We start from the raw sequence: 25,223 nt of genomic DNA on the forward strand, positions 1-25,223 counted from the left end.
AAACTTCCCAATGAACCACAGAGAGCAGGCAGAAGCTTTTGAATAATTAAATAACACCCAGTGGTGAATTATAGAAGAGATGAAGCCCCAAGGCGTACTCGTGAGGTAACATCCACAAGTTACAACAATGGAAATTCCTACTGGATGTGAAGGTGTGGTTAAGCAGGAACCAGTACAACAGGCTGCCCAGAGAGACTGCGTAATCTCCGTCCTCAGAGATCACATAGCTTCACCAAGCAAAGCCCTGACTGAGCAACCTGATCCAACTTTCAAGCTGGCCTTGCCCAGAGGAAGAAGCTGGCCAAGATACCTCCAGAGGTTCTTTCCAATCCAAGTAACTGTATGATTCTATGAAATGGTGTTACTGCATTTACCAACACTGCCAAAAAGCTGAACAAACACACCAGCTACAAAGCAAGTTTACCAAAACTACTTGTTCAAAATCAAATACTGCCCTCCTGCTCTCCTGTAGTAATGTCCCAGTTTTAATAGTCTCATTATCTCTGTGTGAACTAAGCAACTTCCTTGCCTGTGGACAGATGTGTCAGTTGAACGCTGCAATGGTCTATCATGAAGAGCTATATTTTCTTTTCATGTGGCTACATAAGTGAAAACTTACTGGATTCATACAGATTCATATTAACATTTCTAGTTACCCCATAACTGCTAACTTCTGTCTAGACAACCAGCAGAGGTCAGAGTATTGGACTATGTTCAATCAAACAACTCTCCATGTACCCGAACTCGTAACCCTCATGTTAGAAAGGGACTACAGTCATGCAGTATGAAATCCTGTGTCAAACAGGACAGGTTACAGGAAAGACCAAGATGTCAGTATGGAAACAAAGCACCGCTCAAGATGAAGTAAGGCTGCAACATCCCACTTTCAGTTCAGCCCAAACTGGTTTGGGTAAAGCATGTAAATGCTGGCTGGTGGTCGCACATTACATTCAAATCCACCAAAACTCTCTCTCACTGCTAAATACTCCACGAGCAGGCCTTGGGCACCTCGTTCCCAGAGGTGGCTCAGGCACTTTCTGCAGGGCCAAAGCAAACAAGCCAGTCACCGCCAACAGGAAAGGGGAAACCGAGCTCTGGGATGTGGCATCAACCGCTGGACACTGCAACAGAAAGCACTTCAGAGAAACAACTTGGAGTAGAAGCTGAGGGACAGAGGCTGCAGTAAGCATTTCCGTGGCCTTGCTCATCCACCAAAGCACACAGAGAGTTGACCACGGTCAACACAGTCAGCTAGTCTCTGGTGGGCTAATGATATCACAGTGTCTGAAAAGCAAATATATTTTGCAGTTTATACCAGGCACGAATGACTCAATCCTGCATATTTTCACAGGACTCGAAGGGATTTCCATGTCTGGTCCTTCACCTAACCGGAAATTTATGTCCTTACAGGCCACTTAGCACAGATCTCTCCTTGCAGGCAAGGGAGCTTCCTCCAAATACACCTTGTTACTAAATATCTCAGCCCTCCCCACATCCATAATTCAAAGAGAGAGGAACTTGGCTTAGAGAAATACCTTTCAGATTAATACTCAGTCAGAAAACTGCAAGTTTCTTAGAGGGATATTCAGAAACACCCTTCCCAAATTCATCTTCCCAGAGTTCAAGGTTTCACAAGGGTCAAACCTCACAGAGCTGGGACTGTAGGTTCAGACCTCAATGGCCTTCACCTTCTGCTTTTTGTATCTCAGAGTGGGAAGGTGGTTTAGCGCAGCAATTTCATTAACAAAGCAATAACCAGCACTAGTCTGAGATGGACCAACCCAAGAGATAAGCTTCACAACAGTTAAAGCACAATAAGACTCTCCAGTTATGACTAACAGGTATGCTGAGAAGTTACATCAATAACATGATCCCCCATCAGCACATCTATGTTATCACGGTCTTGCATTACTAGACAAGAAAACTGCCTGAAATTACAGAATAAAATTCATTTGAAAGCTTTTTGTTACAAGATATAGTCTAGAAATCACATATTTATTGTATTACTGCATAACTTTAATAATGATACAGGCAAATCAGTTTTTAACACAAACAATGTAACTAACCAAAATAACTATATTATAAAGCAATCGGTTAATTTATGTATTAACAATCCCCTGTAGAAAAATTTTCAGAGTACAAGAGTGGACGAAGATATCAGGGTTTGAAAGTTGAATCAAAACACAAAATACTCCATAATTGCTTACAGCTATAGGAAAAACATGCTGATTAAAGTACTGCTGTGCTAAGTATAAACATTTGACAAAATTTACTTTCAAAAGCAAAAAGCTCCTGAAAATGCATTTACACAACATACAAAAACATACAGGCACTCTACTGAAAACCCAAAAGGAAAATTCCTGGTTTATGCTCAGTAAGCTCAATACCCATTATACCAGAGCTCTCCATTGTATGACGTTCTCTTCATTATTCTTCCTTGGAGGAATCCACGCAACTGAAGTGCTTACCCACTTCAAAGCAGTATATTAACAACTCTCTTAACATCACACATCCCAACTTTCAGTTATACTTCATGCAGGCTAAAAAGTTGCATACAAAGCTATAACCTTTCCCATTCAAAGAAGCACAAAACTCCACAGATTTCTTATAGTTAAAACTTGCAAGCTACGTTAGCACCTCTACCACGCCTGTGTTTCAATTTTGAACCACATTAAACCCTGAAAGCTTGAAAACATGCATGTCAAAGCAGTTTAAGACACCAAGATGTTTGCACCAAAGTTCGAGTGCACAGAAAAAAAGCCTCTCTGGATAAAAGAACACATTAAAAAATAGAACAAAGAAAAATAAAAATATGCCAGGAGAGCCTATTTGTTAATGTAAGACACCAGAGCCCAATGTAAGCAAGCAGACAATTTATTACACCTCAGCATGTACTTCTTTGGTTATCTTAAATGAGTTTTTGTAATTTTTTTTCTCCATAAAAGAAGAATGGTTACTTCTAATTTGACAATTAATACAATTATCTTGTCTGTGAATTTAAGTGAGAGGATATTTTGTGCCTTTCCTTGTTACTTACTACAATAAATAAAAAAAAAGGTTACATTTAAAAGGGAAGTGTTTGTTTCTTCCTCTTTTAAATATTTTAAAGTATCATGCTGACTCAGAGAGCCCTCCAGGTTATTATGATAAAAAGGAACCCCACATCTGTTAATAACACCATAGGGAGAATATACCCTATATCCCATCAAACCAAAACAATGAAAGAAAAGCAAACTTTCCAGTTTACTCCACCAATACTTAACTTTTCAATTTCATCCATTACCCTTTTGATTTGCTTGAATTTATCATCTAAGCCATCACTTAATCAACTCAAAAACCACATGCATGTTTATGTGATAGAAAAACAATTCATTTTGGAAGGATGGCTTACTTGAAACTGGAAAATTTTCTGGTGAGGGACTTTTTGGCATATGGTACAGAAGACGCCACACAAATTCATGCAGGGAAGCATGAATATTGCTTACTGCTTACCACTTGATGATCAGGGATGAGTAAAGTAGTCTCAGTGCTGTTTAGGCCCTGCCAGTGGCATCGCGGGAAAAACAATGTTGTTAGCAATGATGCAAAGGATGCTTTAAAATAAAAGGCTATTTCAGAAGAAACAGTATAGCTTCTGGTTTAAGTCTTGGAAAGCTATTCTGACCAATAGCTGGATTTTCAGTCTGGATAGTTAGAGTCTAAAGAACTTCCTCAGAGCTGGTTCTCTAGTCTACAGCACTGATTTTTATACAGCCTACACCGATTTTTAAATATTAATAGTATCAATTTTTAATAAGAACTACACAGTATTCCTCAGCATTTCCATTATAAAAAATAAAGTCTAAACAACTTGGCACAGATTACCATTTACAAGCTGATGAAGAACAACTTTTAACAGTACTTATGTTTAGTATGAAAAAACATAGAGAGCATAGGTGGCTCTGCTTGCATTCAGAACAAATGTGATGCCCTTTCCTTACCTATTTTTTCAATACAAACTGAAATTATACCACATTCACTGAATGAAAACAAATGCAAGGAGACAAATAATTAATCTCATAGTGTAGACAAGACAAACTGGTAGCAGTAATTGTAGTTGTTTTGCCTGATGAGACTAGTAAGGGCTTCCCAGCATCCAGTTCTGATCCATGCCTGCTGAGGCTCCTCCCTAATTATAATTGTACAAGATCTGGGTGCTTATTATTCTCCCGTTTGTCAGCCTGGAGGGTGCTGCAACGTCCTCTGTGTAGACTACACACATGAATGACAGGAATACCAACAGCAGAGGACTGCAGAGCACAGCTATCCTACAAAGACATGTCCATAAGCTCTCGGGGGTCCTTGCCCACAACTGTGTGAGTGCATGAGAAAGGGTTTTTAAGATCAGGCTTTGCTATTGAAATTAATAATGGTTTTCAATACCCACTCCTGTAATTTTGTGATACAAACACAGTATTCTTGTTCTGTTTACATTGCCAATAATGCATGCACACATCTTTACATTCTTTCTTAATGATGCCATCTCTGAGTACTTGCTTATCTAAATAAGATAAAAATGTCCTTCTGAGATTTCATTCCCATAAACACAAAGATCAATCTGTTTTTTGGCAAGGAATCCACATGAGAAACAGTGCAAATATAAATAGCTGCACTGTGCTCTTACCCTAAGATAGTCTAAACCGGGTTTAGAAGTTTAATCCTCACGTCACTGATGCAAGTGGAAAAACCTGCACTATTTGTGGAGAACTACGGGCTGAGACACTTAAGCTTAAGTTTTCCTACAATTAATCACTGAAAATACCTGCCATATAAAGTACTGTGCAAATTTGACACCAATGAAAGTGCCACCTTGCTTTTCATTGCTGCCCTACAGTTCCTGACCTCTACACTTCACACCTACCCCCACCCCCGTCCAAGCTGGCCCCTGTCCATTTACTTTTCCTCCATCTCCCTAACTCATAATCCTCCCACCCACAGCTCCCCATTTCCTCCATGACTAGATGTAAAAGTGGGGGTTAGTCACACACTGGTCCTCATATGAAGCCCATACTGCTTCACGTAGAGATAAAATTTTAATACATTGAGTGAAACACTAAACTGTGAGATGGCGACGCACGACTGGTCGAGTCCTTTGTGCATTTCTATGCAATTTGTGAAATCCCTTCCTGTTAATCTAGGAAACTTACCTTGGTCTCAATACAACTGTTTGAAATTAATTAGCTCAAGTCACAGGAGTTAACTAGCGTGAAATTGGTCAAACCTTCTCCTGCACACTTCAAGTGCAAGAACTCTAGTAAAGAGACACTTCTTCATTATATGCCGAAGTCTATGCATGTACAGCATGAAGGAGCTCCTATCTTGATAACACATGATCCCCAAACCAAGAATCTATCAGTATTTATCAGAAACATTCAAACAGTCTAATTTTGTTGAGAAGAAAATCAAGAATAAAGAAGGTTGGCAGTGGTGAAGGCAGTGGTGGGCTGCTCTTTTGTGCTTTGAAATCCACTCTGAAGTCTTTAACACTCTCTCACCAAAATATTCCACAGATTGTATTTTGTAGCTACACCTGTGAGAAGCCTTTTTGTATTTGCTGCTAGATTTTGGAACTGATTTGATATATCTGCATAATTTTAATAATGGCTCCAGGGACAACTCATAGCAGCCTTACAGTACTTAAAGGGGGCCTACAGGAAAGACAGGGAGGGGCTCTTTATCAGGGAGTGCAGGGACAGGATGAGGTAGAACGGTTTTAGGCTGAAAGAGGGGAGGTTTAGAATAGATATTAGAAAGAAGTTTTTTACTGTGAGGGTAGTGAGGCACTGGCACAGGTTGTCCAGAGAAGCCATGGATGCCCCATCCCTGGAGGTGTTCAAGGCCAGGCCAGATGAAGCTTTGCGCAACCTGACCTAGTGCAAGGTGTCCCTGCTCACGCAGAGGGTGGTGGAATTAGGTGGTCTTTAAGGTCCCTTCCGACCCAAACCATTCTATGATTCTGTGTTTCTCTCTACTCTAAAACTCGCCATTCTGCATGGAAAAAAATGAACAAGCATGAAAAGTTATAGGGAAGAAGCACTGGATTAGAGTACAAATGCAAAAAACATAAGGATGGACCAAATGCAGCATTCACTGGAGACTCAATTGCTTTTTCAGTCCTGGACTTCATCCAACATTTGTATATGTGTTGGCAGGCTTCACTATAGTCTGCTTTTTCACCTTCATTTTTGTTTCAGTTGTTTTGTTTCTTATGTACAAATCACATATTCCTTTATAGATTACAAACGAAAATAATGCCAATGAATTACGGATAGTTAATGTTTTCTGCTCTCCACACTTCGATCTACATCTTTTAAGAATTAATTCCATTTCTAGTTTAGAATTATAAGACTTCCAAATGTTCATATTTTCCAATCACATGAACAAAACTGAGTAACACAAAAACTACACATCACTAGAGTAAAATTATAAAACAGAAAAGTGCTAGCTGTCAGAACAACAACAAAGCATGTTGACCTGAGCTGAAAAGGGTCTTCGTGAAAAGAGGAGAAACCATGGATTGTCTTTCATACCAGGACAGATGACCTTGATCAATTCCTATGGGAAAGCATCAAGGATGATAAAAGCCAGCTTAGGAAAGAACTGAGAGAAAAGAAATCCTTCCAGTGTATAGAGAAGAAAACTGAAGTTGTGCTAACACATGAAGATAAAGGATCAGCTTCATAGAATAAAAAAAAAAATAACCAAGGCTATCTTAATGTTGGAATGAACTAATGGAAAAAACTTTAAGGACAGACTTAACCTGAATATCTAGGGAATTAATCATCAAGAACTAAGACTGTCACAGCTGATAAGAGTGTGAAACTGGGCAAGAAGACTCAGAGCAACTGTGTAACTTTATGTCTGGTTAATGTGTAGAAAGCAAAAATTGGATAAATGCAACCGTGTTAGGGGAGATGGCATAGGACAAAGCAAAGCACAGAAAACTACCAACTTAAATGTAAGCAAGCATCAGAAAACTGGCTGATCTGGAGATATATACTATCTAAATCCAAATAAGCTGTCTCTTTTTAGAGGTCGAGAGGAAAATAAAACAAAACATGTAGAGTTGTCAAGTCAGTGGCAGACTCATGTTGCTAGTATGACAAAACTTTGGGATATTTATGAACATATTGTGAAGAAAAATAATTATGTGAGGAACATGCATAAATAAAAAACAAGAGGAAAGGCAGCATAAAGTTACCAAGGAGAGATTTTTGGAGGATAACCAGATACATTTTTCATAAGGAGACTACCTCCCAGTCAAAAACAAGCTGAAGATTAAAGCCTCTTTTTTTACGCTATCAATAATCTTTTATTCTTGAATTGAGATTCATATCCCGTATCTCTACATACATAAGACATGTGTGTTGCACCCTTTCTCCTATGTTTCCTGTCTTTTCATAAGTCCCAAGTCATGAAGTGAATTCTTTCAGGCTTTGGTGAAATAGCTCATCTCCATCTACTCAGGGACACTCAAAAATATCACCAAATGAGTTTCAGACTCTGATGCTTAACATGTCTGACACTCTTCCTATCTTCCTCTAAGTTTATAATAACCATAATAAAGAAATCAGACAATAGAAATTAAAATAAAATACCCATTTCAAGTATGCAAATTTTCTATATTCTTTTTAATCTGTTTCTTAACTGAATAGTAACCACACACCACTATCTAAGCTACTGTACATATTAAGCAATGAGGTACTACGAAATAATGAATAGCTGATGATGCTATCTGGATTGCACATGTTGCAAGGAACAGGATTTAAAACTCAAATCTTCATTTGTTCCTGCTGCACTGTAAAAAAGCTCCTAAAGCAAAGAGTACCTGGATTTCCCTTCAAGCCAGCAATATAATAGGCAGCATAAAAGAAAGTGTTGGATTTGCGCAAAAGCATTCTGTTTTTTCAATTGCCAAAACATTAAGTGATTCTCATTTCAGGACTCATACTGTAAACACTGTCAAGCCCATACTTTTTTCTACTACCACTACCGTGTTGCAGCACTAACGCTTCCAAGTCTCTTTCTTATAAGACTCAATGAGTATCAGTGTTAATTTCATGGTTTTGCTCCTTCAGAATACTAGAGAAAAAAAAATCTTCACATCGACAAAAAACAAAGTATAAGACAATCTAAATGAAATATTTTTGAAACTAATTCTCTCCTTCACAGCTACTGTTCCTCCTTCTTCTTGCCAGTAGCATGTTAACACCATCTTGGACCTTACCTCAGAGCTGCTTGGGATTTCTGATCCTTCAGTTGAAACAGTTTCACATAAAGGTCCGTTGCAGTCTTCCCCTAAGGAACATTCGAAGAAAGATTCACATAAATAAAATCATATTTTAAAATAAGGAATGCATCTGAAAATGAAGTGAACCTTGAAGGCATGGAATTATGAACAAGCAAAAGCAAAAGCTGGAAAATTATGGTCAGCTACACAAAATCTTCAAGAATGGTTCTTGGGAGGAAAAAAACACTGAGAGACACAATATACTCAGTCTGTATTACCTGGTTGTAACCTTGCAGTCACAGAAACACATTTTTAAATGTGACAGACAAAAATCTGTCAGCATCACATAGTTGGCAAATTCTTTCTTCTCCCAAATGTCTGATAAATGACTGTCGATGAGAGTCTCACGCCTGGAGCTTTGCTGCCTCAGTAGTGGAAGTTCAATTATCATTTGGGTTACTTGCTAGAAATTGATTTTTTTTGTTGTTGCTAAAGGATTAATGGTTCATAACCTCAAGATCACATATGCCCACGTAATGGAGATATGATGACAGGTCCAGAACAGCAATGTCAACTTAAATTACCAAGCTTCTTGCTGTTAAGAAAGTAAAAAAAAAAAAAAAAAAAAAAAAAAAACCAACGGAACAAAAACCTCACCTTCATTTTAACAACAGTATTGAACTCTGACATGACTTTCCTCCAAATACAGTCAGTCCAACAAGGACAGTGTAACTTAAATGGGTAACACTATAGGGAAAAAACACATTATGTATCTTTGCATCCCTAAACCATCCTGAGATGTTTGCTGGGTTTGTGGCTCTGAACCTATTTGATCAACAATTCCCTCTGGAGAGCAATTCAGAGCACATAAGCGAGTCTCCTGCTTCAAGAAGTTTTGTAAACAACGAACTCTGCTGATTAGACAGACAGACCAGTCTCCTAAACCAGGCATCTAAGTAACTCTACCACCAATGGATAAGTAGTTTTGTAAACAGCTCCTCAGAATCCAGAGCAGGCATCTAATAAAGTTGCCTCTTTCTTCCAAAAAGAGGGTTTATCACACCCCCTTCTTCATCAAACAGCAAGGAAGTGTTGATGGGTATAGCTTAGGCTGGACCGACTAGCACAGCTTAGACTGTACCCCTGTCAGACAACTATGGTTAGATTAGTCCTATCAATAAAACCAACCTACTCTCTCTCTTTTTCAGTAACCTGAAAAAGTTTGATATCACAATTGTATGAAGGCGGCATCTAAACTGTTTTTTCTAAAATCTACAGTAAGTTACTTAAAGAAAACAAAAATAGAGGAAACAAAATGTTCTCAGCTGTGTCTAAGTTCACTTAAAGAAAACAGTCTCTGTAATTTATAACTGTATATACGATGTGATGAGGAACTGAGCAATAGAATATAATGGTATATAACATATAATTAAGGTTCTGAATGCTGAGACATCCAAAGTTTTTGCATGCTATTTTGCTAAAGCAAATGATGCCTGCAAAATCTGTATTAGTTGATACGATTTGCATACTTTATTCACGCATCTGTAGAAAGCTGTTTGCATATGCTGATATAAGCTATGAGATCAGTGTTGAGTGATCTCTAAAAAGTTAGTGTGGAAGTAAATAATTTGGGATTGTTCTGCCTACCTGAATGTATCATAAATGCTACAGAGACCGTGCTGTAAAACAGACCAACAAACACAGAAAAAGTTCGCAAGAACAACTTCAGCACAGAACCGAATTCACTTCACCTCCCTGCACAGCACAAATGTTCAACATGTATGAGAAACAAATGGCACATGATAGGAGAAAAGGATAAGAACACAGAAGTCGTAACTCAAAACATAGCTATCAAAATATTCAGATTAACCTACTTGAGAAACTGCTTTTCCAAGAACATTCCTAAGCAAAGTGTCTACCTTCATACAGGACTGGCTCTAAGCACATGCAAACCTGGCAGCTGCCCAGGACAGCAGACCACTCGCTGCCTGTGAAAGAGAGGGTCCATCACCATCACACGCTGCTGCGTACTCTGCCTACCACCCTGGGAAGTGGGTGGCTGCTGAAGCTCTGGCCAAAGGTAGCCAGCCCAGGAGCAGAAAGCCCAAACATTTGGTCACACAACCCTTCATAGCAGGAGCAACCTGGCACCCTGGAGCCATAACATTCAATTTGCCTACAATGCGGAGAGGACTTGAACTGATTTCACAGCCAAACCCAGCCTTGCTGTTTTCCTGTATTACCCTTTCTGTAGTGGTGAAAGTTTAGCCTCAGGAACAAGCAGGATTCAAAGTGCTACATTTTAGATGCTCTTCCAGTACCAGTAACTCATTACTTATGCAATTTGCATACTTCTGATCCCAGGGAATAACCCTAGAGCAGCACACAGGAAGGCAAAAAGAAAACGCAAAACATTTATTAAATGAGAACTACAACATACTAAATACACTCACTCCTCGAAACACACATAAACAGGTTCCTAAGCAGGAGCCATAGAGGAAATCCATGTCCAAGTCATGTAGGAAGGTACAGCGGAGACACAACCCAGAACTGCAACAAGCACCACGAATGGGGATGCCCAATTAGTTCTTAAGTAAGAGAGCTGCCCACAGATTGCCAAGAATTGACTTGCAAATCACATTGCAAAAAAGCCTGACTCCTTTGTCATTATCAATGATTCACATGAACTTATGTCTGATTTCTGCAGTAGCAGGAAAAAAAGACAGAGGACACAAACAAAAGGGAGGAAGATGTAACACCAGCTAGTACAATACCTTCTGACCGTGATCGCTTGAACTCGGTGAGAATCGCCGTGTCATCTTTAAAAGAAAAAACACTTTACTAAGAACCAGAAGTAAAATCCATCTTTAACATGAACCCATTTAGTAATTCTTCTCTGTCCTTTACAGACAACCACTACATATCCAACAACAGAATAAACCCTGTAAACCAGAGACTGTGACCTGCACAAAAAGCACAGAGCAGGTTCCTCTTGAAACACCAACATTCACCTTTTAGCGCAGGCACCTTATTTGTCAACAAAATCAAAGATGCCACTTTCCCGCAACAGCAGCACAGAGAACACAATACTGTATCATAGAATCATTAAGGTTGGAAAAGACCTCTAAGATCATCAAGTCCAACTGTCAACTTTCTGTTAGCCAAGAGCACACCTTTAAAGACTCCTCAAGAAATTACAACTGCATATCTAAATATGGAATAAACCAAATAATTCTGATAAAACCATCACATTCAAGGGAATGGCTTCTTTCTTCAACACTACATGTTCTATTGTATGTAAAGAGATCTAGAAAAATCTACACACCAAGATGAAAGAAAGAGGACATCTACTAAACACAAGTGGCCCTTCAATACAGAATTCATTTGTACAAATAGCAATCATTCCTTGCAAATTATTTGTTCAAAATCAACTCCAGAACACCACTATGACTATAAAAAAAATCCTTAAAAATATTTCAGACATGTAATTTTAATATTTATTTAAATCACTGGCCTTTCATGGGCACACACACCTCCTAGCTGAAAGAAATGCCTCTTTTCTGATTTAGCCGTCATCCCCAATAGCCTTACAGTTCTGCACACAGCTACTTCTAACTCCTTAAACATATGTATCTTTGGGAGTTTGCATATTATTGGAAAGTAAGCTACAAATGGCCTATAATTTCACAGTATTAACATACGTTGTTCCGAACTATAACCTTCCACAGGGCAACCCACTTATAAGCTTTCGGTAGGCCACCCCTAAGAATTACAGACCATTTCCATTTCAATTACAGAGCCGGATGATCAGATCAACAGGAATCTAAAACAGCTCACAGAAACCAACATTCAGAACTGAAGACTGGAGAATACAATCAAGACTGGTTTTGTGCTCTTAGAATATAAGCAGTTTGCCCCACAAAAAAATGTACTTCTATTAGTGCAATCTTATGAGTTCTGTAACAAGCACGAAAAATAGCTTCTTGTGTAATAAAATGATCAGTCATGTGACAACAGTTTAACTTTGTTCGCAGTGCCTGAACTACTTTCTTTTTCTACATGGGAAAACTGACAAATTGGGAAAAGAGAAAAGGAATTTCATTAAACATCTGGACTCACTGGTTAAAAGAAGTGCTTTAATATGATCAATATTTCAGGAATCAAAAAGTTGTCCTTCAAAATCTTCCTATTCTTCCCACAATGGAAGACAAAAATGCTTAGTGGTCTGGACACCAATATGCTTACAGTCTTCCCAAGACACTACTGTATCTGCAATGCACAGAATCAGCACACAAGCTATTCAAGTAGCACTGGCCGTCATGTATTTAAACTTGGACAAACGAAGACAACATGCACAACCTACGTACCAATTCTCTTTGATGACAACAATGGTAATACAGACTTTAAAAAATTAAGAATTAAAGTCACCTGCAAGAAAACAAGCAGAACAAAATAAATTCTGCTTATTTTGACAAGTTTTGCTTAAATTTATTTATAAATTCTCATAAAACACAGGTAAATGTATTCAGTACTGTTGCAAAAAACGTAATGATGTTGTCATAAATCAAGGCTTCCAGTAGCACCCGGTTTTCTGATGGCTGGTACAAGGAAAGCAGCAAGGCTCAGTGACACCACTGGATTAGCAATGTATCCATCTGCACCAAAAATGAGCTGCTGGTTCTCTGGGATATAAATGCAACCCACCACAGGTCACAATAGCTGTGCCTCAACTTGGAAAATAAAAGGTCCACAACATGGGTGTAACCACAGGACTGCTCACTCAACTCAGTGCACGCTTCCTGAACAGTTTTTGGCTTCTAGCCCTCTGCCAGACAGAGCAGGAACACACCCTGGAGGACACCACAGGCCAAATTCTGCTCTCCAAAACAGTATAGAGAAGTCTGCCCCACGTGGGGAGGAAAGGAGTTTAGCCACATGGATATGGCTGGAGTGGGCGACGTCCTCTAAGGCCAATGAAAAATCCTTGCCTTTTTTTAATTACTAGCACAGGCGCAGCCAGGGATGCTCTAGCATCCTGAACAGTACCTAGCCAGCAATTTCCCTAGGAGATGATGATTTATGTCACTTCAGCACCCACAGTAAACCGAGGTCTGCAGGCAAAAAGCCTGGCTGATGCTGCTGCACTGAAGGTGCAGCCAGGCACAGACCAGCTGGTATGGAGATGCTGCACACTGGCACAGCTCAGAGCAGGTCTGCATCAGAAAACAGAGCCAGAGAAAGGGCTTAAGTTTTTCTTCCTTTCACTCTCATTCATCTGCATCAAGTAGAGCTCTTGTCAGATATGTTTCTACTAGGAAAAATGTTAGCTTATTAAATGCTTCTAAAGCCAAGTGGCAGCTGAATTGACAATTTCAGGGAACAAAATTTTCCATTCTGCTACTAAACTAGAAAATCATCTGTACTTGCACACCTAAGACCTTTGACAGAGCCAAATGCCATGTCAAAGCCAGGATTCTCAGGCAGATGTTGATGAACTGCAGCAGTAAGACAGTGTTACTACTGGTCCTGCCATTACTTTCACTATTGTTGCCACAATACTGCTTCCATTTATTTCCACAGTTTTCTTAAACACAGTATCCCTTTCAGTCAACAAAATCAAGCAGTTAAAAACAACTTTCAGACTTGTCATACTCTTCTGCACATGTCCAATGTCTCTGGCATACCAGTTTATACATATATGTGGTATAGGTATATATTATACATATATATTGCTTAGGGATATGATTTAGTGGTGGATAGGTATGGTTGGACTTGATGATCTTAAAACGTCTTTTCCAACATAGAGATTCTATGACTCTATGATTCTACATATATCCCTAAAGCAAAATTTTGATGGTGCGAGTAAAATGAAAAGGAAAAAAACTCAAACTTACATTGCAATTGTTATGAGGCAGCTACTTCGCACTACAAATAAAACTTTCCAATATTCATCCTGACCAAGCAATGAAAGAAAGTTTTATTCCTAGATATGTTGAAGTTACCATCTCAATTATTCAATAACCTGGCCTGCCTGACAGGAAAAATAATTTGGTTTAAAACATGATTATTTATCAATGAGCTATTTACAGTCCTTTGCTCCCAAAAGATCATCAGGGGATTCCTGCTGTAGTGGAATCTACCCTAAATGATTTGCATCTTTGCTGAGGAGTCTGAGTCAACACTGAGTCACTTAACAAAAATGCATACTGACAAAGATCTCTCCAGAATAAGGTCACCCATTCAAAGTAAGCTTCATAATAACTATTGTGAGTGCTTCCATATCTAAGAAAAACATAGCTTTAAGATGACTGATTAACTAAAATTATTTGTATATTGACCATATCCTCCCAGAGCTGGATCACCCACCTAGTCTGCTGGCTCCTGCACAAGTAAAATATGTGCTATTACTTCACCTGGCATCATCTGAAGGGTAATAACATCACCGCTGAGCCAAAGACACAAACTCAAGATTATGCCTGAAGTGGTGGTTTATGCACATTCAGTAGTGCTCCTAAAATTTTAAACCTTTTCTTAATAATGAAAACATTAAATTCTCAGTAACTCGAAGAAAATCTATCGAGAACAGTTACAAAGAATTTTATGATTCTCTTAAAGAAAAGATTGCATTCAGTATAGGCTGCTCATACTAATTTTCAGTACGTGTTTTATTTTTAAACAAGCAGTTGCAGAGAACAGGAATTTATCACACATGAGAAGTAAAAGGATAAGCAACTATTTTATTTAGGCATAAATACATGGAAGAGAAATTCGCTCCTATGAAAATCTCATTTAGCATTTGGAAAAGACCTTAAGTCCTCAGTTCTAATCTCTAGTAAAGTAAACGTGTGTTTTAAACCAGAACTTGAAGTTTATCCTTAGCCACTTTCCTTTTAAAGAACCATGAAACCTCCCCTTTTGATTATAAGGCACTGGTTTTAAAAAAAAAAAAAAAGAGAGAGAGAAAAAAAACTTGTGTAAATCTGTTTTTAGCGAAAAACCACAAACATAGTGTTGTAACACAGAACTTGAACAGCATTTTGATGTGGTTCATGCAATAATCATTGTCATATTGTATGTACCAGTACAGACAAAACTTAAAGCATGCTGTGAGCCCTGAAGTTACTATTTATACCTTTTGGGTATCATTCTGCAGAATGACACATGTAAACCGATTAACTGGTTCAAATGCAATTAAAAAAGAAAGCCCAGACCAGTGATAACTGGATAAAGTCAGGTATTTTTAAATTGTGTAGATGCACATAAGTTAGGGGGAATAGGATGGCAAATAAACCTCAGAAGAGCAGCCTGGTAAAATACCGGCCTGCAGGAGTCCTGACAAGTCATGAAGCACTGTGGCTGTGCTTGTTTGGGCTTTGACGGCTTGTATGTGCAAGGGCAGATTTCATCAGCACTACCTGGGTGCAGAGGCAGACCAATCGAGCCATGGCCTTGAGGGTATGTGGAAGAGCCAGGTGCACTCACATGTCCTTCAAGAAAAGATGAAGGAAGTAGAACCACAGTGCTGCTTTTCATCACAGCCCATGGGAATTACAAGCACATCAAAAAGTGTTAGGTATAGGCTCAATTTCCTAGTGTTCCCAGAGGAGCACTTAAAATCTTCTAGCATCACTTATTAATGCATCTCTCCAACTTCCAACGAAATCTGATGTAATCCTGAAGCAACACAATCTCTGATTTCTTTCAGCATCTCTAAGTTTTCAACAGTTGTGGAGGGTCCAATGTACTATTCAATGGATACACAACACATTCCCATCCCTGTATGAGATCTTCCGCAGATACTACATGAACAGGGAACTAATGATATGGAAAGAGTGAAAAATGGTGGGAAGATGTTCAGCGTAAACCAGGAACATATATGTCTTGTACACTTAATAAGAAAGTAAAAAGCAGTATATTAAAAACTACACCCTGAATTTACTGTCCGCTGGAAGTAGTCCACAGTTTCATGCTATCTGGACATGTAATTTCAGATGGCCAAGTTCATCTGTAATTTTTTGTTCCTCCTGATCCTCATGCTCTAACTCATTCAATACTATTCTGGTTACGTTTCCAAGGAAAAGTGCAATTGAGAATTTTGCTACTGTATTCACTAGGATAAGTATTTAATTTTCTCATATTAAACAACATAAACATATCCCACTACAGAAAGACTTTTTGTAAACAAATCCATAATTTTTTTTTTCCCCCTGAAGTATGAGTTTGCAAGACTTCATGTTTTCTGCCCAAATTACTTTAAAGATGGCAGGATAACTCTAGAAGTCATGTAAGAAACAGTTCCCATCAATCAAGAAAATGAGCGTGGCAATGGACCACAGCTCCCATCACTTAGAGTCTTCCATGTAGGCATCAGTCAATTAACAGGACTGAAGTATCCAAAGGCATCCAGCTTGCCAATGGCCTCAAAACCACATCTGCCAGTCCCTACTCACTAGCATGGTATATATTTCTGGCACAGTATAAATCATGCAAACACAGGCTCTCTGATTGCCTACCTGATAGTTAAGAAAAGTGCTGTGAATAACAAACCCCAAAGGCCCTTTCTAACTTAGGGCTAGCGCAGAAAATTAAAGGCCAGACATCTGCATCACGAGCCCTACCCACACGGCTTGTTGGGGTTCTGCTATCTTGCCAAAGGCCTCAAATTTCACATTTACCCTTGGGAGCCTGCTAAAGAAGACATGGGAATCACTTGGGATTTCCAATTATAAGACTGCACTTCACCCAAATATATTCTCACTTCCTAAAAAATAGCATTTGGAACTTCACTACCTCTACTGGTCTTCACTGAGAGCCAGTGGGGAATGGCTCTGACTGTACCAAAAGATCCAAACAAATTAACAAGATGAAATAATGAGCTGCTTATATTATACTGTTATGTGGAAATGAGCAATCCATGTGCACTGGAAAAGAAGTCTGATTTGAAACAGCAGCCTAGAATGAAATATTTAAACACAAGAAACATCAAATGTCTATTCTTAATTTATTCTTAATGATCAGATCTGTAACAGACAACTATACTACAAAGGAAAAAAAATAGAGCAAATCCCATAACTCTTTAATCTAAAGAACCTATTCAAAACCCCAGATTACAACTGTGCAAACAGGACCTAAGAAAATTTCTCTCCTTATTTCTTGAGCACCAGTTACAACAAAAACAGAAACCCTACATTAGCAGAAACCAATGATGAAAGCAAGGGCTAAAGAGAGAGACTGAAGGCAGGCCTGCAATGTGTGAGAGTACGTGCTAGTTCTGTATTGATGTGGTGTAAAAAGTGACCAAAATTTACACGTGGATGTATGCTGAACACATAGAAATCAATTCTGAAGCCTTTATTGGATTATCACAATATTAGCACGGCAGCTATGGAATCAAGACATTCTCTCAGCTGTTTGGAGAATTACACACAGATTTCCATGTTATATTCCTTAGCCTACTCAGTTAAGAGCTGTATTACGTTACATTAAGAGAGGTAATTAGTGCTTACAATGCATGTCAGCACAGTTGCACAAGCCCTGCAGTTTCCAGCATCAGTTCGGGCATCCTGCCTTATTCTGGCCTTTTTATCAGCAGCAGTCAACTAGTCCGCAAGCACACCTTCGGTTGGCAACCATCAGACTAAAGCAATGAACACGACAGGTTCTTGCCGGAGGCCCTTCAAATAAAACACAGATCTCTATAGTATAATCCAAGTAACCAAGTTCCAACCTAGAACTAACTCTTGCTACACACAACGTTTAATCTATAAATAATTCCTGATGTATTAACTTGCTTTCTGCAGATAGCCAACACCTCAAAATCCTTCCAGAACCATGTTAGAATTGCAAGAACTATCCCTACCAATAGGACACAAGGATCTTCCTTCCCCTTTGTCCATTTATGCAGTTATGCATGTGAAAACAGAATGAAAATACTGCTAGATAATGAAATATAACCTGGCAACTACGTTGCTCCTCAGTTCAATGCCCAGATAACAGTAAAAAAAGTAGTGGAAAAGTTCACTGCATTTTATCTTGCCACTCAGCATTTGACACAGCAACTCTCACCACATTTTTACATTAACTATAGCTTCTTAATTATGTGTTTTTATTAGGTGACTGTAGTTCTTCCCCATGTACATATACAAATCACTAGTTAGATCAAGAATACTAAATAGGAAGACAATGGTGTTAGTTTTTGTTTTTTTCTTTACAGAGTATATGTCAAAAGTTCTCGGCATAATTTTAAAAGCACATTTTCAGTATCTTATCACAGCTTTTCCTTGAGTCACAGTAATTACTAATCATCTCTACACAGATACCAAAGTGCCCTTCCATTTTATCATACAGTTATCTCCTTTCCGTAGAGACTTTCCAAAGTGCAAAACTTTGTATTTCAACACAGCTTTCAGTGACACTAATGCACCTGCTAAATAAAAGCTTGAAAAGAAAATTAACTTTGAATTTTGTTTGCAATTTGAGAAGAATTATCTACAAAAGCTTTCCAGGGTGTGACATCATACTTAGGACACAATTTCACTGACCAGCAGCAAAGACTGGAAAGTTTCCAGCTGTAGGTATACTTTCAAAACTGAATTTTACTCATATCCAAAGTTAAATTCTTAGTTGGAAAAAGAAAAAAAAACCAAAACAAAACCCAAACACACAAAAAGAAGAAGAAAATGAAACCTCTATGTACTGGAAACCTGCCCTGCCATTAGTCCTATAAGGCATCTCGGAATGGGACCCCAGACCAGACAGTACCTCAGCTGGAAGGTGCCTGCGAGGGAAAGGCTGAGAGAACATCTCTCTGCCTTACACTGCAGTTGAGTTTCATTTGGCTCCTTAGTGTTTATTTGGCATTCCCAAGCCAGAACCTCTACCCATAGCTGGATCCAATCCCTTCCTCCAGGAAGCCCTCCAAGGAATAAACAATTGCAGAGCATTTTCTTTCATTTTCTCAGCAGAAACATGATGCTTTTTTTTTTTAAACAGAGGCCAAACCTGCGCTGGGCAGAATAGTCGCTCAGTTCTTTACCTGAGGGAATTTAGCTGTATTTCCCAGCTTTCTGAAGCATGACCTAAACTTCCCACATAATTGCCACTGGGTTGAAAGGCACAAGAGACTCTTAATCCCTTCTTTGAAGCTGCTCCCCTTTGCCACTCACCGGGCTGCAGGGAGAGGGTATAAAAGTGACTTGAACCTCATAGGCAGGCTCCTCATCTAAAAGGAAAGTGGTGTCTCAGTCACTAGCCCAAGAGCAACTTTTTTTTTTCTAAAAAACTGACACAACCTCTGGATAAAATCCATATTTAGCATCATATATATAAAGAAAACACATAAGGCGATATTATCATGTTGTTGGGATCAGTTTCCAAAAGCAGGCTTTTCTTCTCCAAACTGGAGTTTTCCATTAAAAGGAGGTTTACGTTCCGATAACCAGCCTGTATTTACACTGTGCTCCCACAGTGACGCATCGCAGCCAGCAAAGAAATTCCACTCAGGAACTACATGTTGGTTGCTCTAAAGCAGTATTTTCTCCCCTGGCTTGTATTTTCCAAACTGTCTAAATTTCTTGGAGCTTTTATTTTATTACCTAGGAATAATCGTTAAAAAAAGCTTCCACGTCAACAAACCCTTTGGTTTAGCCCTGTGGGAACACGATACCCCATTCAATGTTTCCACAAATAGATCAGAAATTACTACATACATTGCTCCAGTAATTAGAGACGGATGTAGTTTTGAACAGAGGCCTGTAGTTTATGTTACTAGTACGAATCATAACAATTCTGATTAAATAAGTGAAGTATCAGTCTATTAAACAGCAGTGTTTGGCCCTGAATGCTGAAGGATTACGAGAAGGCAATGCACTGGCACAAGCACCATTTGCAAGTCACACCACCAGCTTTTTCCAGTGTTTTGCTGCCTTTCTCAAAGGGAATACAAGCAAGATGACAACCAACCGAAGTAAGCATTTCAGTTTAGACCAGTCTTAGTGTGTTTTGAATTCAAATCAGACTCCTGGAAGTTTTGAAAAAGGAACCATGTGTACAAAAGTAGCATATGTAAAACCATGGCATGGTGCCAATTATGAGTTTCCAGCAGATCCAGAGTCTTGGGGATACATCTCACAACAGAGCTACTCAAGCATTAACACTTCATGCCAGAAAAAAAAATGCTGAAAGACAGCATAAACATAAAGAAACATTCCTAATAACATACTGTGATCATCTTTCTCTGATACTTACACTCAAATTTTGCAAGGTCACTTCTCTTAGTTATTAATAATTGAGGCAAAAGCCATGCATCTTCAAATAGAAAGCAAAAATCATGCACACAAAAAATGGAAGTTATTACTTCACATGGGTGTAATTCAACAGGAAGCCAGAAAGCTTCCTTCAAGGTAGAAGTTTTGCACACAGTCTCTAAACACAGACTGCGAGCTAAACTTTCTACTACTGCTAAATAGTTTTTAACCCCCACAACCTGTTCCTCAGCATTCAAGTTTAATGAAATGCAGCAGTAAACCGGAATTAAATGTACACGTACTATCTAAATATGAACACATCTTTAAGGGAAATAAGTTAGCAGATGTTTTTTCTTCTGCCTCATTCCTAGTGACTCACACAGACTCTGCTGGTGGACATCAGACCTCTATATCTTTTCCTCAAAAGCACAAACCCCATGTTTAGATCTATGAGAAGTCCCAGTGGGAATTTATGCATGCTGTTAACGTTCCTAAACCATCTTAAGAATGGTTCAAGTATTTAAGAAAGATTTTATTTTTTTCTTAACATTGAGAGATTCTGGACAACAAATTAACATAAACTTTAAAACGCCTACTCACTTTACCTCATATTCCATTTGTTTCTGTTTTAGAAAAGTGGTTGATTAAAAAAAATGAATTGAACTGGTGCAAGGCTTTATACAGACAGTTATGTGTTCATCTTTGTTCACTAAAACCCCTTAAATCCCCTTATATTCGATGATGTTTCCAACTATAAAATAACACGGCTAAAAAAAAACCTGAATGCTGCAGAACGTTTACAAACCTGACTTCTAACATCATTTCCTAAATGGTGCATCTTTCATAAATATTTTTTAGTCTCAAATTACTTCAGAACAACCACCAGTTAGGGCAGCTCAGTCCAAAGCCCTTTTCATTGCCCACAGGCAGCGGGACGGGCAATGACTCAGGCCTCCCCACAAGACTCTGGAAATGCCTCGCTGGCCAAAAGCCTCCGACACCCATCTGCTTCTGAGCCAGGCTGCCAGCTCTGCCCGGCTTTCACCAAGAGGGCAAATGCTTGTCTGACACTTGCTGTGGCTGTCTGCCTCGCTGCAGGGGCACAGCGCTCCTTGCTGTCACCACAAACAGCTTCTTCTCGATAAGTTTTCATAGTTATTAGCTGCTGTCAGATTTTGAAACAAGACTGTCACAGACTTTGAAAATTATCATTTTGCACTAGTGCTCAAGGTGTTTGAAATGTTATTACATGTTTTTCTAAAAGAGTCAGTGTAGTCAAGCTGTGAGGGAAAACAACCCAAGAGGCCAACCCAGCAGCTCTTAGTGGTTCTGTCTTGCTTTAAGATCTTCTAGAACTGATGGTGAAGCATGATTCCCATAAAGATATGTTTCTAGGTCTGTGGTTTTCTTTTTAAACGTCTATACATTCTTTCCGAAGATATTTCTGTTGATTCACGTTGCCAGGTGAACCGCTGATAAACACAGAGGCAGCACTTGCACCACGCTGTTTTACAAAATCATACTATTACCACATTTATTATAAATAATTCCATTATATACTGACGTGAATTGGAAACAGTAACCTGGCTATAGCAAAACAGCAAGGCCGCAACACAAACCCACCGGCTGCGCTGCTGGGTACCGCTGCATCTTGGATGGAGCGAGGCAGGAGAGGGGCTGCTCCCACCTTCCCAAGCCGGGTGACCTCACCTGCTCTGAACCTCTTTGTAATGGCAAGCCTTTGCTAATGGAAGCCTGTAGTTTATAGCAGCCTGAACCCTGCCAGGGCTTGGTGAAAGGCTAAAAGTTTGCTGTTGGGCAATGAACCTCCTTGTAATGACAGTGTCGGCTAATGGAAGGCGATGGTTTATCAGCCTGAACTCAGCCAGGGCTTGGTGCGAGGCTAAAAGTTTGCTGCTGGGTAAAGAGACCCTTTGCATTTGAAGCCTGTTTAGAAGTAAGAAACAAGCGCTATCTTTAGTTTTTGTTCTGAGCTGTGTGCTCACGCAGGAGCCATTTTTCCCAAGGTTTATTTGGGGGTTATAAAGACACCATCAAACCACGCTCAGGGTAACCCAAAGGCGTTCGGTGCCCGCTGAGGAAGACGGACGATTCAAGACAGATTCAGGAGGTACCAGGGATCAACCCCACTTCCCAAACTCCTGCCCGCTGAACCCTGGGACCCCCGACCACCTCCCCACGCCCGGGACACTCCTCTGCCTCCCTCCCACCCACAACGCCTCCCTGGGTTCCAAGTCACCACCAGGCTGGAATCCCAGCCGCACCCTCCCCGGGGCCAAGCGGAACAAAGCTCGGGAAAGATCCCCCTTCTCCCCTCCCTTTTTGCCTCCTACCATCCGCCGACAAAGCCATCTCGATAAAGGTCTCATTCCCTTTCTTCCCCAAACGATTCATGGCGTTGGCTTTTTCTCTCTTCCTCGCCCGAGGGGGGGAGAAGAAGGTGGGGAGGGGGGGGAATTCCTCCTGGGAGCGGATGGGTGAAGAAGGGGTGAGTCAGGAGCTGAGCTGCCGCCCCATGCATGCGCACTGCCCGCAGAGGCGGAGTCTGGAGTGGGGGACGGGGGAAAGGAGGGGAAAGCGGGGGACGCCTTCGAACGGGCGCGGTGATCTTTGAGGGGCGGGGGAGCTACGGGCGGGGATGCTCCTCCTGGGAGGAGGGTAAGACGTGCATTAAACCCTTTGCTTTTCCGCTACGTAGCGAGAAATGCCCCATAAACGAACTGGGACAGCACCCCAAAAGTGACTATTGACTGCATCTCCCAGTCTTTGGTGGCATTTTGGAAAAGCAGCCCTTTAGCACACTTGGATTTCTTCGTTTATATATAACAAATTGTTTGCTTGCTTTGTGGTTTTTTTTTTTATTTTGTTTGTTTGTGGTTTTTGTTTTGTTTTGGGGTTTTTTTTTTGTTTTGTTTTGTTTTTCCTATCTGCATCATTTCTAAGACTTTCATCCAAGAAGTAGTTACTGTTACAGAAAGCGGAATAGCTTTGAATTTAAGTTTAGATTGGGCATTAGGAAAAAATTTGTTCACCGAAAGGGTTCTCAAGCACAGGCAGAGGCTGCTCAGGGAGGTGATTGAGACGCAATCCCTGGGTGTTTAAAAGGTGGGTAGATGAGGTGGTTGGGGACGTGAAGTAGTAGTAGATAGGTATGGTTGGAGTTGATGATCTCTAAGGTCTTTTCCAACCTAATGATTCTATGATCTAAGGAATTATATTTTTTTGAAAGTTAGACAGAATGTTCCCCTGATAGTGTTTTCTTTAGATAGTTTTTGATAGATAGTTTTCTTTAAAGCAGTGTTTTTTTCCAGACACTGTTCATTCTTTGAAGATAATGTCTTGTGTGAAGTGTGATCTGTGCTGAACAGATATGTCTTCTTCTCTAATGAGCTCTGTTTGCAGCCTTTCCCTATCTCAAATGCAAGGTCAGACAGAGAGCTGGCTCCAAAACTTCAAATTAGTAAGAGTTTTGACCATTGTGAAGCTCATAATAACGTTACAATTAGACCTTGGGAAGTAATATAATATGCATAAGATTTCTGGCATGTGCACCTTAGTGGGAAATATATTCTGTCCCCAGCTCTTGTCTCATTGCACACAATCGGTGGAGATCACTCCCTCCTGTTGCCCAGGCCTGATAAAGGGTGCTGGCTTTATAAAATTCCAAAACGAGTCTTGGAGAGCTAATTTGCTGGCATTTTCAGCATCATTTTGATCTCCCAGGAGAGAAGAGGGGAAGCAAAATGAGATAGAGGAATACTCCCTTTGTGGGTCAGCATTGTGGTTTAGCACTGGCTGGCATTGAAGTCCCACGTAGCTTCCAGTTCACTCCTCCCATGCTGTAGGTTGCGGGGGGAAGAATCTGAAGACTAAAACCGTACTCTGCACTGGTGATGCCTCACCTGGAGTCCTGCTTTCAGTTCTGCAATCCTCAGTACAGGAAAGACATAGACCTGTTGGAGTGAGTCCAGAGGAGAGCCACAAAGATGATCAGAAGGCTGGAGCACCTCCTGTACAAGTACAGGCTGAGAGAGTTTGGCTTGTTTACCCTAGAGAATAGAAAGCTTCACAGAGACCTTATAGCAGCCTTCCAGTACTTAAAGGGGGCTACAAGGAAGCTGGGGAAGATCTCTTAATCAGGGAGTGCCATGATTGGATGAGGGGTAATGGTTTAAACCTGAAAGAGGAGAGGTTTAGATGAGATATTAGGACGTATTTTTTTCCTGTGAGCGTGGTGAGGCACTGGAACAGGTTTTCCAGAGAAGCCATGGATGCCCTCTCCCTGGTGGTGTTCAAGGCCAGGCTGGATGGGGCTTTGAGCAACCTGATGTAGTGCAAGGTACCTGTGGTGAGGGAGTTGGAACTGGATGCTATTTGAGGTCCCTTCCAGCCAAAACCATTCCATGATTCTATGAAAACTGAGGAAACTACTGAATTAATATAAACACTTTTAATATTTTTTTTAAATGAGAAAAAAGGAACAAACAAGAAAAACAATGCAAAAGAAACCAGCTGCTCACCATCAACTGACCAATGCCCTGAGCAGCAGCAGTTCTTGCCAGCTTCCACCCCCACCAGTTTTATTTCTGAGCATATCATATGGCATGGGATATCCCTTTGGTCATTTGGGGTCAGCTGTCCTGTCTACGTCCCCTCCTATCTTCTCCTGCACTCCTAGCCTGCTCAGA

The 25,223-nt window shown here is 40.0% G+C and overlaps 1 protein-coding gene across 7 annotated transcripts in view; it reads right to left on the reverse strand.

Moving 5' to 3' along the window:
• Nucleotides 1-23,068, reverse strand: part of ANO5 (anoctamin 5) — a 59,418-nt gene extending 36,350 nt beyond the window's left edge. For 3 of the 7 annotated variants that reach the window (XM_054067846.1, XM_054067845.1, XM_054067843.1), the window contains exons 1-4: nt 22,869-23,068; nt 11,044-11,088; nt 8,267-8,337; nt 3,493-3,540 (exon numbers count right to left, since the gene is read on the reverse strand). In XM_054067846.1, the coding sequence (XP_053923821.1) occupies nt 3,493-3,540; nt 8,267-8,337; nt 11,044-11,088; nt 22,869-22,929 (225 nt within the window). In that variant the 5' untranslated portion in view covers nt 22,930-23,068. The remainder of the gene's footprint in view (nt 1-3,492; nt 3,541-8,266; nt 8,338-11,043; nt 11,089-22,868) is intronic. The other 4 variants (XM_054067848.1, XM_054067847.1, XM_054067849.1 and 1 more) reach the window with 3 other exon arrangements.
• Nucleotides 23,069-25,223: the final 2,155 nt, after the last annotated feature.

This window comes from Cuculus canorus, chromosome 5 (genome assembly GCF_017976375.1).
Source record: "Cuculus canorus isolate bCucCan1 chromosome 5, bCucCan1.pri, whole genome shotgun sequence".
NCBI lineage: Eukaryota > Metazoa > Chordata > Aves > Cuculiformes > Cuculidae > Cuculus > Cuculus canorus.